Source organism: Castanea sativa, chromosome 4 (genome assembly GCF_040712315.1).
Source record: "Castanea sativa cultivar Marrone di Chiusa Pesio chromosome 4, ASM4071231v1".
NCBI classification, from domain to species: domain Eukaryota; kingdom Viridiplantae; phylum Streptophyta; class Magnoliopsida; order Fagales; family Fagaceae; genus Castanea; species Castanea sativa.
In genome coordinates, this window is record NC_134016.1 from 48,826,303 (window position 1) to 48,842,340 (window position 16,038).

Sequence of the window (16,038 nt, forward strand, 5' to 3'; positions counted from 1 at the left end):
AGGTATTTTGTGTAAAATAGAGGAAATTTTTACATGATCTGGTATGATTGCTCTAAGCCAGGTGAAATTTGGGCCTAATATCGTGTGGTTAATCGTAATTTTTCAACCAAAAAAGAAAAAAAAAAAATTATTACAGCGATACTAAAAGGGATTTTGAAATCGACACTCTGTTGACATGACAACATAACATCGCCGGTACAATTACTAGTACTAGTAGAACAACGGTTTCCTTTTCCTTTCCAAATTAACAAAAAGAAGAGAAGAGAAGAGGTTCACGGACGAAGGTGGAAGCAGAACAAAATGGCACCACACGATCTCCGCCGTCCGTTCAAGCGAGCAGCGATCTCCGATCAACAGAGGCGCAGGGAACTCTCCCTACAGCGCCAAGCACAGCACCGCCGCGACGCCCAACACCAAGCTCTCTGTTTAGCCTCTTTCCTCAACCCCCACTCCGACCCCGAACCCGAACCCGAAACCACACCCGAACCCGAACCCGAACCCACAGACTCACCGAAAGAGCTCGACGTTCGCCACGCCTCGAAACTGAAAGGCGCCGAAGCTCGTAAATGGTTCGCCCGACAACTCATGCTCCCCGAGTGGATGATCGACGTCCCTGATCAACTCCCCCAAGACTGGTCTCTCTCTCTCTCTCTCTCACAGTTTTCGATGTACACATAAATGTCCACATTTAAATTCAAGTTTTGTTTTTCGTTTTTTTTTTTTATTTTTTATATGTAGGTATGTGTTTGCGAGGCCAGCAGGGAAGCGATGTTTTGTGGTGTCGAGCAATGGAACGACAGTGAGTAGATTGAGAAATGGTTCGATGCTGCACCATTTTCCTTCTGCGTTGCCTAGTGGAGCTAGGACTAAAGATTCCTCAGGCTCTGCTCAGTCTTATTCTATACTTGACTGCATTTTTCATGAGGTATGTATATATATATACATATGGATTAGCAAAGTCTTTTACTTAGTAATTGTTCAATTATGAATTGTAATGCACTTTTTCCTCTTACTTTTAAAACTTGTTAAACTCAAGTTTGTTTATTTTTGCTCTTATCTTAACTCGTTATTAAGTACAAATACTTCATTTAGGGTGCTGTACCTGTGTTTACACTTGACACGCGTGTCCCAGCTGTGTGTAAAAAATAATATGTAAGACACGGCTGGGACACAAGAACAAGAGGTGTCAAATACCCTTTTACAAAACAAAGAGATTGTTCATGGTCTGAATAGTAATAGTGCATTTGAAAATTAAATATTTACTTTTTAATTTGATACATATATTTAAATAAAAATATATTTAATGGGCATGTCTTGCCGTATTTGTGTCCTATTTTTTCAAAAATTTCCGTGTCTCATTGTGGTACCTGTACCCCATGTCCATGCTTCTTAGCTCATTAATGAGTGCCTTAAGGGCACATGTTAAGGAATATTAAATGATCTTGATAAATTAGCAATTGTATCAAAAACTTAAGATGATAATATATTTATTCTTTATTGTAACACTCTCTCTCATGTGTGGGTCCAAACTAAACATGGAATACAATTTCTAAATAGGGAGGTAGAGTAGAGATAGGATTCAACTTTAGGACCATTTGCTCTGATACCACGATAATATCATGTCTCCCAAATGCTTAAGTTGATAGGGCATGGGTGAATTTAATTCTTTAAAATTATTCTCAAAATGAATCTGCTGTGGCATTTGTGGTTTGATTTTGTGATAATTGGGTTTTGTGACTTTGCAGTCGGATCAGACTTACTATGTGATTGACATGGTGTGCTGGCGGGAGTACTCACTCTATGACTGCACGGCTGAGTTTAGGTTCTTTTGGTTGAGCTCCAAGCTTGCAGAGACTGGTCTGTGTGACCCGCCTTCGCAGTATCATAGATACAGATTTAGTCTGGTTCCGGTGTACAATTGTGACCAGGCTGGCCTATCTGCAGCTTATACTGGTGAAGTCCCTTATGTGAAGGATGGTTTGTTATTTTATAACAAGTATGCCCTTTTTTCTATAGCGTGGACAATGTTAAATGCTTTGAATGTTTATTGTTAGATTGGCTGGGTTATTTTTATGAATGTGATTATAGGTTAATTTCAATTAAAAAAAAAGGGGGAAAAAATAAATAAAATCATAGGTTGATAGTGCCTGTATGAACTGTTTACTATTGTGAAATTGGTGAGTTACTTGCTTGACTAGGATTAGGAAGTTCTAGGGCATTGGTTGGATATGTATGCTATTTTGTGGTGCCATTAGGGTTTTATTACATGTGGGGTTTGTTGACTTGGGCTGGGATTGATAGGTAAGATGATGTTTTTTCTCTGGTTTATTGTGGATGCATGCACATTGTTGAACCATGCCCCTCATTGTGTTCTTCATGGGTATATGATCATTTTTCTTCATTTTCTGCTTTCTTGTTTGATCATGTGACTTGGGCACAAATATGTGCAAGTGAGCACATTTTTATCATCATGAATGTCCAATCACTCATAGCATGTGTCTCATTGTTGTTGCTCATTTTAATTTTGAACAATTTTTAAATCTGTGGTTGCCATATCATTGTACCTACTATATGTTGTATTTGATTCGTTATGACTTATAGGTTTCCTTTGGGCCCTATGGTACTTCCAAACTCCATAAGTATGGGGTGGTGGGTAAGGCCGTGGGTTCATATCTTGTTGGGTATGTTAGTTAATTACCAAGCGAAAAAATTCCTTTTTTATTTATTAATTCCTAATGCCATTTGCATTTTTTTCTTTCTTAGGCATGCCCATTATCAGACTGGAAATACACCACTAGCATTAGTTTGGAAGGATGAGAATTGTAGTCAATATGTCATTGACACGGATAGCAAAGGATAGGTTCCAAGCCAACAACAGGTATCTTGTCACTGAGTTCTGTCCGATTGCATTGCAGTCTCTAAAACTTAAGAAGTTTGGACATGGACCATTGCGTTGTGTTATGCAAAGCATCAGATGTTTAAAATGTGTTCTGAACAGATATTTTCATGACAACTTTTGGGGTTGTCCTCGTAACACTGCATTCACTTTGTTTATTGCAATAATTTTTTCCTTTAGGATTAAAATCGTCATATTGCTTTTTCTGTTGTTTTCTATTGCATGGTTCATGTTATATAATGGGCATTATTTTTCCACAAAACAAAACAGGGTACGCCACATGGCCTAGTGGTATGTCTGGCTTCTTATGGTGTGAACCTGGGTTTGAAACCCCTGCGGCTCAAACTACCTATTGCTTCATGCAAAAAAAAAAAAGTCACAACCAAACAGGACATGATAGACATTAAAGTCAATACTATTCTCATATGCATATAATGTTGAACTAATATTGTTTAGATATCAATATTTTTTGTTATAAAAAGAGGTGAGATATGCGTACATTGAAATACAAAATCCTTGATGTCCTTCTCACAGCATTCCATTATCAGATGATTGGATACATAAAAATGTCATATATTGAACATTAATTAAGAGTTGGTCACATTGAAATTTGAACAGCTAAATTCATGGTGTGGCTCAAAGGTATTGTTTGGACAGGCTGCCTAGGGAGTTTGAAATTTAGCCACATGTTAATCTCAACCATTTAGTTTATACCTTTTTCTGCCCTGCTATGTTGCTTCATGCTAAAATGGGAATCATTGATACCATCCTTTCGCTGGTGATATATATATAAAGTTGACTTGGGATTAGTTCTTTTATCATTCATCTTTAAGTCCATGCTTTGCGATAAAAGATTAATTTTTACCAGCAGTCTGGTGAATGAACTCTGATAAACAGTTTTTGAAATTGGAATATGCATCATGCTAGGTGATGACCATCAATGTTCTTTTGAAAGTTTGATCTTGTGGACTAGGTTGAAGAAAATGCCATACAGAAATGTAGACTTTGAGGTCAAAAAGATCTTTACATGTCTCCATAAAGCTTGTTCCTATGTAAAATGTCTCTAGAGATGTTTGCTTATATTATAAAATATATATAAAAAAAAGGTCTCTAGAGATGTATTGTAGTTATTTGTAAAAAAGATAGTTATAAATTGTAAGTGGCTGATTATTTATTTATTCTTTGGATCAGGTAGTTTTGGAGCTACAAGATAATGGGAACTTGTCTACATCAGATGATCCTCCTGTAGTATTTGGCTGCTCAGATCGTGCCTTTATAGAACAGGTTTGTTTATTGTAGGCTTCATAATAATGATTAACCGTGCTTTATAACGTGATGAGTGTTGGTGTCAACTGATTCAAATGATTGTTGGTATGTACTAAGCTACTGTGATGCATCCTATAAATAGACTAGAAAATTTTATGCATATTTACACGAGTGAATTGCTTTATTTTGTTAAGTGGCGTTTTTCTTTTGGTGGGTTTAGCAAGCCAATTCCTTACTATGCAGTATATACATATTAAATTTCTCCAATTTTCCAGACAAAGTCACGTTCAGGGAATCTTCTGTGATTTGCTATCGGTGATGGAGGATTGAATTTTGTGGATGGGAAGCTTGAGAAGGCTGATTTACGTTATCTTGGCAAGTCCAATTGAGCACATGCTTTTGCAGATAGTTACTCTAAGGTTAATAGAATTTATACATTTATCTATGTTCTTAACTGGTTAAAGTAGATACATGCAAAGAGAATGCCATAATTTGTTAATGGAGTTGCGATAGTTTCATGACTGACCTGTGTAAGGTAGGTTAAGGGTGCCTGCATTGCTGGATGCAAGGGGAAGGTCCATTTTGCTGTTGTCCTGTTAAGCTTACCTATGCCCTTGTCATGTCATAGAATTTGGTTTCAATTAAAAGAAAAGAAAATAACAGAAGATTATTTCCTTATTGTATACTGATTAAAAGACTAGAGGGAATTAGTTGCTTTCCCTCCTGTGTGATTTGAAGTTGGAACTCATTCCTCCTGTTGGGGTTGTGGATGCCATTATATGTGCAAAGTTAGCGTCTATGTTTTTTACAAGTTAGTTTCCTGTGCTCTGTCCCCTTGCCTTCACATTTTTGACAATCCGTCCATATTCATGTGAAGCGGTTTCTTAAAAAGGCTTTATCTTTTGATCTTTTTGTTGTTTACACTTGCAGGTTATGTTCCAGTATATGACCCATCATTCTCCTCTAAGAATTGATGATCTGCTTGCATCTATTAACTCATTAAGTGATCAAGAAAACAAACCTTCTGATGTGGAGATGGTTGGTTGATGGTGATTGTCAATGATAGTGATACGAGATTTATTCCTTGGCCTTAGCCTATTATATAGCAAGCTATATATTATTTATGGGATCATTTAGTTGCTTCGTTCTCCCAAGGGCCTCTTTATTAATTGTTGTTCAATACAGAAGCTGGCTCCTATGCATCAGATGTTTGTTGTGGCAGTCGTGGCTAGAGAATTTTGGTTGGATCTAGGCTAGTTATGTACTTGTATTTCTTTGTGAGCCACTTACCGCAGGAATCATGCGTGTATGGAAATGTGAAGAATTTTGCCAATTTAAAGGAACTGTATTTTGGCGGTGTAAAAAAACTTATGAACAGAGGGGATATTAGAGGTTTATTTCCCATTGAATAATTCATAGGTCAAATGGGTGTGTGAACCAAAAATGAAAAAGAAAGGAGAAAAAAAATTGTCCTTTTTGTTAAAGAGTTTTGGATACAACAATTGCTTTCTGATTAGAATCAGCATCAGCATCCTCTTCCTGGGATTTTATTGGTATTATATTCTAATTAATAAAAGGTGATTTGACAACAATATTAATTTTGGAAAGGAACACAATCAACGGGACAAGGAGGTATCACTGATGATTTTTCTGTCACTTTTTTCTTCTTTTGAACTTTTCAATATTGGTCCAGTGTCAGTTCCAGCCATTTCTTTGAGTTATGTGTCTTGGCACAGCAGCCAGTATGATAAAAAGCTACTGAGTCCCTAATAACAACAAAATAAAAAATCATAATTTCTATAGCTTTAACAATTCTTGCTGACAACGTTACATCAATGGAAGGATTGACACTTTTGGCATAAGTTTCCTAAAAAATAATTTAAAAAAAAAGATTTTTTTTTAAAATTACAAAAAGAGAGAAGAGTTTATAAGATACAATTCAAGAGGCCGAAGTGGTTGGTTCCCAACTGTCATGAACACAGGCCAAGACATCTTTGTATTCCCTTGAAATGGTTAAGGAATCATACACCCTCCCATCACGACTTTTCTTGTACTCGAGGAGGAGAGAACAATGATTAAATGCCGTTAGTTTGACAAAGCCCCAGTCATAGTCTCTGTAAATACTCCAATTAGGTATTGCTGTGGTGAATTCTGATAAGTGGCTACCTCCCCCTCCAACAACAACATGGATTGTTCCCTTCACGGTGCCTGAGTAATGTGATTTGTCTGAATTAACGCATTGATTCTGCATCACCAGCATTGACGAAAAATAATTAGAAAAATGGCATGGAAGTGATCTCAAACTCGGTATTGCTTAATGGTGAAGTATGATTGGCTTAACATATTTAACAGTGCAGTTGGGAATTGCTTGAAGTGTAATTTGGAAAGGAGTAAAGTATCCTCAAAAAGACCAGTTATAGCTAGTACATTAAGAACTTCTCTAATGCAGCTAAGACATTAATAGTTCAAGATGGAATGCAGCCTTGAATGATGGTATGGCATGAGTTCCATATATTGCTAAATAACTCATAGTGAAATTTCTGAATTGCATATATGCGTGCTTGACAAAAAAAGCTACACATACATGGATGAAGCCACAGACTGTAATCATGTTTGCATGGAATTCTTAGAACCTCTGTGTATATATTTTACTAGCCATACCTGGTAAATGGGGCATGTTCTTTCATAGTTATGGACATGGCCATAAAATGCAATGTCTACCCTGTACTTCTGCCATAGCTTTTGCAAGCTTTCCCTTCCCATTGGCTCTTCAAATGATCCTTCCTGGGCATACCAACTATTTGAGGAATATCCAAGAACCCGATGAGCAGCAAAGATTAACCACGGTTGTTTCCTTCTATCTGCGGATGCAAGGCAATGCTCAATGAACTTGTACTGTTCTGTTCCCTCTCTCCAGTCATGCTCACTGTCAGCTATACAGAAGTGAAACATGCCATAATCTGTTGAATACCTGCACATTTAATTAAAATTTTGATATCTCAAATTAAAATTATCTGCTCTATAGAGAACAAAGGAATGGTGGATAAAATGAACCAAACTGATGTGTGGGACAAGGTATGACAGGAATTCAACTCCCCTCCTTATCAGTCTAACCAAACACACCTACCATTCTCGTAGGAACTGGCTATATAAAAATAGAAAATAACAAAGCTTTGCAAATTTAAATGTCTCAGGAGAATTTGTATGTGCTGGCACATCTCAATTCTCACACATATCAATATGCCATAAAGGAAGATATGGCTTTGCTCCAAAACATGTGAACCTTAACTTGAGGAAACCAACTGTTGTTAGCTGCTAAGGGTGTGTTCTAAAGCACCAAGTAATGCATATATATATATATATATATATATATATATATATATGTGAACCTTAACTTGAGGAAACCAACTGTTGTTAGCTGCTAAGGGTGTGTTCTAAAGCACCAAGTAATGCATATATATATATATAGCACCAAGTAATATTGTCAGTGAGTCACCAAAAGCTTAGTGGATAAGCGCAATGGCAAGGTAATTAGGTGGAGTGACCTTCTTCTGATGAACCATCTGTACTTAATCTACCTTCTTTTGTGTACTAGTTCCAAAGGATGCTCTACATGCATTCTTGAGAATGGAGGTTATCCATGTATGTGTGTGTGTGCCATCCTACATTGTTGAGCCTCATCCTAATATTTCAACATTCTTAGAAATGCATAAGATAACTTGAAAAACTCATATTCAATTTACCAGAACTTGGCTCTGTTCTCAGCAGGAAAGTAGAACATGGTCTCAGCAAGCACACCGCATTCCCCACCTGAATCCATATTTTCATAGAAGGATCCGCTATTTGGCCAATCACGTTCATGATTACCACTGCGAGATCAAATACAAGTTATGTTAACCAATATCATCAAGTAATAAAAAAAATTTAGGTGTCAATATATGGACACAAATAATGAACATTCTGTACAAACCTTGCAACCATATATGGGACAGTTGATGCAATGGGTTCCACCTGTGATGTGAATTGGTCCCATTGTGAGATGTATCCATTTGCATAAGAAAGATCTCCTATATGAAAAACTATGTCAATGTTTTTCAAGTCCTTGATGAGTTGGTCGGTAGTATTCAGTGCACCTGGCTGATAATCACTGTACTCATTTGAACCATCACGCTCAGCCTGAAAGATACAAGAACAGATGAACTTTACTTTTTTCCATCTGTAATGTGCAAGAAACTCAATTTAGCTAACGACACAGACACACATAATTGCAAGGGAAGGGCTTGCATTTGAGTCTTAAACTCCAAACATGGGTTCTTAAGCACCCTCCTTAGAGTGAGTTAGTTCAAAAACCAGCAAATGACATCTTTCAGAAACTTCTTTTCCACCCATTTTGCAAATTGTCAATATATCATCTGGTGTCCATCTATTTTTTTTTTTTAATATAAAAATTTCTGATCTATTGATTCTATTTGCAAAATGTACAATGAATGTAGAGCTAGCAAGGTTGGCAGATTGATTCAAGGTGTAAGCTTAATCTACTATGTCTTGATATATTAATAGTTAAAAGCACATTTAGTCATTCTGTATTAGCTGTAGTCTAAATGGGAATCAAGAGTTTTTCTATAGATTTTGGAAGCACAGAATGAATATATGTATACAGATTCATTGGAATCTGTAGCAAATATCATGGCTTTTAATCTACCTGGTACCCTGGTCCTAGTACTCGAAGCTAGAACACTAATGAGTCAGGGAGTAGAGCATATGTTTGCATTTTATTGAAGCTTCCTTAAGTAAATCCCAATAGTAACCAACTTTCAAAATCAAGTAAAAGAATGATAATGCACAGAAGAAGAAGCAGCATGACCATGTGATTTCAATCCTAAAACCCAGATGATAAGACGATCCTCCAATTAGGTCAATTCAGGGCATATAATGATATTTGTTGCCTATGGCCTCAAGAATTTATTATGTGGGATATAATGAAATATAGAGTGTCTCAAGGCAGTAAAGAATAATCTAATCAAATCAATAACCCAAAGATAGTTATATGCACTAGGAAATTACTATGGTTGAAAGTATGAGCTCATATCTCATCACTTTTGCCTACATTTCTTGTGAGAAGCAAAGATCTTAGTAGATGTTTACATTAACAGATGTCTTGACATTGTAGTTGTAATTTTTGATGCAATGAATTTCTCCTTAGAAAAGGTGACTATTTCGTTCAATGTTTTTTTCCTTGGATAATACTTAAAAATTCATGCCATCAATACTCAATACTACCTTCCCCATGTCGCCAAATACTATTACACGTTGTAGGGAGTCCTGTCCAGGATATGGGGATGATTTGAAAGAATAGGATTTGCTCCAGATATATGAACCATTAGATAAGACATGGCCCATCCTATAAGTGTACCTGTAATACCGTCATAACAATCATTAGCAGATATTATCACCACTTAAGGACACTTCAATTTCAGGGAAATGAATTATGTACATACACAGAGTTTGGCCACAAATTTAATAAGAAACTTGTGTGTATGAAACCAGGATCACGCCAGCCTACTGTCCGTGCAGGTGAACCTACAGAATAACAAGGAATTTTGGTTATGCAACACTTCATACCCCCTTAATTGAACTATCATAGTGCAATGAAGTCTATGTTTCAACAGTTTGTCCTTAAAGAGTGATAAGAACTCATGCACAACCTATATTTCAAGTGGTTGAAAATAAAAACAAATTCAGTTGGGATGAAGAAATAAGCAATTCTGACGATATATATTTTCATGAATTGGCAGGGTTTTGAAGCATAAACATACTGTTATATTCTAATAAGGCATAGAAATGGGTACAATGACGTAATATTTATTGAGAAGACTCTGTTGGCTTTTCTTTGAAGGCAAAAGGAGAAATCAGAGGACTTGATTTGTCCTGAAATATTATAAGTTCCTCAAGAAACATGGTTCGTTACTTTAAATATGGAAGAATCTTGAAATATTAAGGACTAAGAGTAAAATTTTTCAGAATCTGTCAAATCCTTCACTGAATTTCATTCTCAAATGCCACTAAAAACTGATGATTGAGTTGCGATAGTTCAGTAATTTAAATGTTAAGTAATTAATCATGGACTTTTGTCATAAATAGAAGCTTTCTCTAAAAATAATGAACTAAATGGATAAAGCACTGTATGATCGAAATGCAATTTGTAGTAAAACTATGCAGTGTTGTGCAATCATGCATAGATTAAATGAATCATACCACACATGCTGTTCTGATCAATTGTCAATGTTCCAGCTGGGGATTGAGTTTGAGTTTCTCCCTTGCCCCATTCAACAAATGGAACAGCTTCATCAATGCTATAGCCACTTGTCCAAGTTACTGTCATCTGCATATCATAAAAAAATGAGTACAAATTTCTGCTAGTACATGTCCCAACAAGGCCAAAATATACTAAAAAGAGAATACCAAAAAAATAAAGGAACAAAAATAACAATTTTTGTTTTTGGTAAACATATTGTGCAGGAGTTGGGACCCAGAATTCAACATTCAACAGAAGAATTTACAGAATCCTTTAATTGGAATAAACTTACTTCATTCCAAGACTTCCCTTGAGCAAGCCGTGGATATAAAGGTGCTTTAGGATTGGCAAATGATATGAAATTTGATTCTGCCACCAGTTTAGGCTGTAATTTCAATAACATAATTACTTATTAGTCCACATGAATGAAAATTCGTTAATCTGGAAAGTAAGAGGCTGTAAGTAACATTGAAAAAGTATGCACCTTCACAAAGATTTAAGGTGAGAAAGATAGAAGACAAACAATAACATTCTGAAGATAAGAAAAAAAAAATTATGAAGCACAAGAACATCAAAATTATTACACACATTTGACAAACCGCCTGAAAACAATGCAAATGAGAAATCGGCTCGCTGATTGATCAACTGGAACTTCAAAGAAGCTTTGCCAGTTTTTGTGTATGTTCTGGAGGAATTTGCATACTTGTACTGTAAAGATACCAAATATCACATAGGTTAGATAAGCAAAAATCAAACTTTTTTACATTCTACATCAATCCCAATTCTACAATCCCCATGGTACACACCTTTATTGGGCTTGAACATAAATATGGAGTCTGGTCTTCATCATTCACTGGTGAACAGGTTGATGCACTGCCATTCCAATACAAAACTCCTTTAATTTATGCATTACAACAATAACAACCAAGTCTTAGTTCCAACATTTGGGGTTGGCTATGGCTCCTCAACAAACTAGTGATCACAAGTATTCTTTTTCTGCTATTCAATTCTATCCAAAGTCATACTTTCAATTATGCATTAACGAACCCAAAAAAAAAAAGCACAGTTTTTGGCATTATTCCTTTGGACACAACTTCGGTCCAACTACCATAATCTGCATCTTGGTGAAAATCTTTAAAAAAATTCACTTCTTGAAAATCCCAGTTAATAAGTTCTATTCTATTCAATCTAGAACTAACTAGAGTGCTAGACTGTTCATACTGATATATAGAGAGATGCACATTACTTGAAGTTTGCTGGAGAAAAAACTGCAACCCAATCATCCTCAGATGGATCTGGGTTTACAACATTCACAGTCACCCATTCAGTATCCTCACCCTGTAATCATACAAAGAAAAACACACATCATACCTCTATTTTTAAAAATAAAAGCTTGAACATGACCAATCTAAGTTCTATGAGATTCACATGATGAATGGTTCATAATGTTAACAATTTAAATCCAAAATTATATGGCTACCTCATCAATGGTTATGGATGAACTGTCTTGTTTCAAAACGCTACATAATGTTAAGGTTCCAAATTCAAAATTTTTAATGTTAGGGAGCAAAACAAAATGACCCAAAAGTCTAAGGGTGCAATTTTCAATTTAGTCAAAAAATTTATACCCTATCAAATGAAATCTATGGATCATCAATATATATAAACCATATAACAGGGAAACTAGAAATCACTTTTACATATGATTGGTATAATCATGGTGCCACTTAAATTGGACACTGTGGTTGAGATTCATTATGCCTATTAATGAGCTATGGAAATCAACATCTTCAATTGAAAAATTGGGGGTTAAGGTTATCTACCAATCACCTCTTCTAAACCGAGCAAACGTGAGAGTTTTGTGCATTAAGGACAACATAAGCCTATTAATGAGCTAAAGCAAATTACTTAAAATCCACCCCCCACAACACTTTCAATCTAATAAAGCTCATCTCGTTCTTATATCAAGCAAAACATGATAACATTTGGTCTGACTCTTTGCTACAAAATGATTGGCAAGTGCAAGAAGAGCTAGCTTTTTTGGTCTTTCGGAATTTATTTTAATGTCCCACACTAAAAAAAAAAACATTTTCCCATCTTTTTATACAGCACTTTTAGCAAATAAACAATTAGTAATTAAAGCCAATACAAATGCACGTGATTAACATATATTATCATATGATTATCTTCTATAATCTTTAATTTGCTGTATGACTATGAAATGAAATTTGTAAGTACCTGTAACCCAAGAACAACTGGGCTAGCTCTAATGGTCACAGACTCACGGAGACCAAGAGTGACCTTGTGCATTGCTATCTTGGACAGTGGCTGCTCGTCAGTCGACCCAACATCGCAAAGAGCTGAGCTAGTTCTCAACCCCAAAAGAAAAAGAACCACAACCCTGAAGAACTTTAGGTAACTAGACCTCTCTTCCATGTCTGTAATTAGAGTCTAAAAATATTATGCAGACCAAAGTACCTTAATATATGTATATAGCTTGGGTTGGACATATAATCTATCATATGCTATTGTAGATTCCTAGAATTATTCCTGGGCCTTAATTATCTTTCCGTGTTTGACTTTTTTTTTTTTTTTTAATTTTTTCTTTTTCTACTCCAAAATTTCATTTGGTGTTAAGAAATAAGAAGCAGAGAAAGGTAGGTTGAAGTTTAAGAAAGCAAGAAAGGTTTTTTGGAGTTTAAAGGAAAAACGTTACAAATTGCAAGTGTTACGTAACTTACTTTACGTGGGAATGTTTCTTATTTCCCAGTATTGGTTTTCTTGTCCGACAATGATTTCCTATTTTCTTTGTTATATATATTTGAAAGGTTTTATGTATATAATTTAAATCAATGATTAAAAAAAAAAGTTAAGAGAGTTTAGGAACACAACCAATGATGGGCTTACATCTCAATTTTTTTGAGAAAATATTGTGAAATTTTTAAAAAATAGGATCTTGATAGGATTTTTGTATATATTTACTATATAAATATGAAATTTACTTGAACAGAGAATGATAGGTGTCCCATTGATAGTTGAAACACAGTGTAGAAAATAGATAACACATCATCTAAACAAGGTATTAAATAATGGGATACAAAAAAAGAAAAGAAAAAGAACAACCAGTCAATAGAGGGATAAAGGGAGACAACTACTTTGAAGGGCAATTAAAAAGGCAAGTGTCATTTTAATAACCACCGTCACGGTGTGATAACCATCAACAACTTCGGGTCCGTTTGGATATAGCTGAAAACTGAAAACTGAAATTAAAAACTGAAAAACACTATAACAAAATAATTTTTTAATGTATGAAAAATACTGTTTACGCCTAAAATCACTGTTCATTGACCTAAATTCATTGTTCATGGCCAATAAATAGTGAACGGTGCGCGTCCCAGCAAAAAACAAAAAAGGGCTAAAACGCAGACGTGTGCGTTTCAGCCTAATCTAAACCCTCTCGAAGTATACAAAGGTCAAATACTTTGAAGAAAATTAGAATACAACTATGACACAACCAGACCAATCTTTGATTATCTCTCTTTTATTTATTTATTTAATTATTTTTCTTTTTGTATTATACTTTACTTTTAAGAAATAAAGTAGAGGGTAATTTATTTATTTATTTTTACATTTTTTTCTTTTGTAAATTTTATATTATTAAGTTGACTATAAATATTTAAGATAGTAATCAGTATTTAGAGTGTGGGTAGTAGAGTGATTTATCTTTATATTTTTTTTTCTTTTTGTATGGTACTTTAATTTCAAGAAATCAAGTATTGAGTAAATTTTTTTAACTTTTTATTCTTTTATAAATTTTATATTATTAAGAAGATTATAAATATTTTAAGATAGTAATTAGTATTTAGAATGTGGACTATGAAACGTGGAGTCATTTATCTTCTTCTTTTTTCTTTTTGTATAATACTTTACTTTCAAGACTATGGAGTTATTTATCTTTATATTTTTTTTTCTTTTTATATGGTACTTTACTTTAAAGAAAAAAAAGCACTGGGAATTTTTTTTTCTTTTGAAAATTTTATATTATTAAGTTAATTATAAATATTTAAGATAGTTATTACTAGTATTTAGAGTGTGGATTGTAGAATAATATCTTTATCTTCTTTTTTTCATTTTCTTTTTGTATAGTACTTTACTTGGTAAAAAAAAATACACTTTTATTTTTTTGTAAATTTTATATTATTAAGTGGATTATAAATATTTAAAACAGTTATTAGTATTTACAGTGTGAATTGTGGAATGATTTATCTGTATATTCTTTTTCTTTTTCTTTTTGTATGGTACTTTATTTCAAGAAATCAAGTACTAGGTAAATTGTTTATTCACTTTTTCTTTCGTATGTAAATTTTATATTATTAAGTGTATTATAAATATTTGAGATAATAATTAGTATTTAAAGTGTGGATTGTAGAGTGATTTTTCTTTCTTTTTTTTCTTTTTCCATGGTACTTTACTTTGAAGAAATCAAGTGTTGAGTAAATTTTTTTTTTTAACTTTTATTTTCCTTTGTAAATTTTATTTTATTAAGTGGATTATAAATATTTAAGATAGTAATTAGTTTTTAGAGGGTGGACTGTGGAGTGATTTATCTTTTTTTTTTCAATTATTTCCTTTTTGTATGGTACTTTACTTTGAACAAATAAAGTACTGGGTAAATTTTTTTTTTCCACTTTTTTTATCTTTTGTAAATTTTATTTTATTAAGTGGATTATAAATAGTCAAGATAGTCATTAGTTTTTAAAAGTGTGGGACGTGGAGTGATTTATCTTTATCTTTTTGTTTTCTTTTTCTATATGTATAATACTTTACTTTCAAGAAATCAAGTATTGGATAAATTATTTTTTCTTTTGTAAATTTTATATTATTAACTGAATTATAAATATTTAAAATAGTAATTAATATTTAAAATATGGATTGTGGAGTGATTTTTCTTTATTTTTTTTTTCTTTTTCCTTTTATATGGTACTTTACTATTAAGAAATCAAGTACTAAGTAAATTTCTTTTTTTCCACTATTTTTCATTTGTAAATTTTATATTATTAATTGCATTAGAAATATTTAAGATAGTAATTAGTATTTAGACTGTGGACTGTGAACTTTGGAGAGATTTATTTTTATCTTTTTGTTTTCTTTTTCTTTTTATATAGTACTTTACTTCCAAGAAATTAAGTATTGGGTAAATTTTACTTTTCATTTTTTTTTTCTTTTGTAAATTGAATATTATTAACTAGATTATAAATATTTAAGATAGTAATTAATATTTAGAATGTGGACAGTGGAATGATTTATCTTTATCTTTTTATCTTTATCTTTTTATATGGTACTTTACTTTTAAGAAATTAAGTACTGAGTAAATTCCTTTTTTCCACTATTTTTGTCTTTTGTAAATTTTATATTATTAAGTGGATTACAAATATTTAAGATAGTTTTTAGGGTGTGGACCATGGAGTAATTTATCTTTTTCTTTTTGTATGGTACTTTACTTTGAAGAAATCAGGCACTGGGTAAAAAAAAAATTTCAATTATTTTATTTTGTAAATTTTATTTTATTAAGTGGATTATA

The 16,038-nt window shown here is 33.4% G+C and overlaps 2 protein-coding genes across 3 annotated transcripts; one reads left to right on the top strand and one right to left on the bottom strand.

Annotated features, from left to right (window-relative positions):
• The first annotated feature begins 191 nt into the window (after positions 1-191).
• LOC142631604 (uncharacterized) lies at positions 192-5,646 on the top strand. The gene is made up of 7 exons (XM_075805808.1): positions 192-635; positions 739-925; positions 1,746-1,996; positions 2,764-2,878; positions 4,088-4,180; positions 4,438-4,581; positions 5,093-5,646. Exons 1-4 carry the CDS (start codon positions 301-303, stop codon positions 2,858-2,860), a joined length of 870 nt encoding a protein of 289 aa, XP_075661923.1. The 5' UTR covers positions 192-300; the 3' UTR covers positions 2,861-2,878; positions 4,088-4,180; positions 4,438-4,581; positions 5,093-5,646.
• Positions 5,647-5,945: 299 nt separating this feature from the next.
• LOC142631605 (putative inactive purple acid phosphatase 27) lies at positions 5,946-13,001 on the bottom strand. 2 transcript variants are annotated; one of them, XM_075805809.1, is made up of 12 exons: positions 12,696-13,001; positions 11,704-11,795; positions 11,264-11,330; positions 11,046-11,165; positions 10,750-10,842; positions 10,418-10,544; positions 9,661-9,742; positions 9,443-9,575; positions 8,133-8,338; positions 7,906-8,031; positions 6,824-7,133; positions 5,946-6,407 (listed from the first exon to the last, which is right to left on the bottom strand). In XM_075805809.1, exons 1-12 carry the CDS (start codon positions 12,891-12,893, stop codon positions 6,102-6,104), a joined length of 1,860 nt encoding a protein of 619 aa, XP_075661924.1. In that variant the 5' UTR covers positions 12,894-13,001; the 3' UTR covers positions 5,946-6,101. The 2 variants fall into 2 exon arrangements, with proteins under 2 accessions (XP_075661924.1, XP_075661925.1); XM_075805810.1 differs by having other exon boundaries at positions 11,264-11,352; positions 12,696-12,837.
• Positions 13,002-16,038: the final 3,037 nt, after the last annotated feature.

Excerpts from the sequence above, each read along its gene's own strand:
- LOC142631605 (XM_075805809.1), bottom strand. The coding sequence starts at position 12,893 with ATGGAAGAGAGGTCTAGTTACCTAAAGTTCTTCAGGGTTGTGGTTCTT. Across the intron at positions 11,796-12,695 it reads CAGTTGTTCTTGGGTTACAG|GGTGAGGATACTGAATGGGT; the intron begins GTACTTACAAAT and ends GTATGATTACAG. Across the intron at positions 8,339-9,442 it reads TATTTGGCGACATGGGGAAG|GCTGAGCGTGATGGTTCAAA; the intron begins GTAGTATTGAGT and ends TGTATCTTTCAG.
- LOC142631604 (XM_075805808.1), top strand. The coding sequence starts at position 301 with ATGGCACCACACGATCTCCGCCGTCCGTTCAAGCGAGCAGCGATCTCC. Across the intron at positions 636-738 it reads GATCAACTCCCCCAAGACTG|GTATGTGTTTGCGAGGCCAG; the intron begins GTCTCTCTCTCT and ends TTTTATATGTAG. Across the intron at positions 926-1,745 it reads TTGACTGCATTTTTCATGAG|TCGGATCAGACTTACTATGT; the intron begins GTATGTATATAT and ends GTGACTTTGCAG.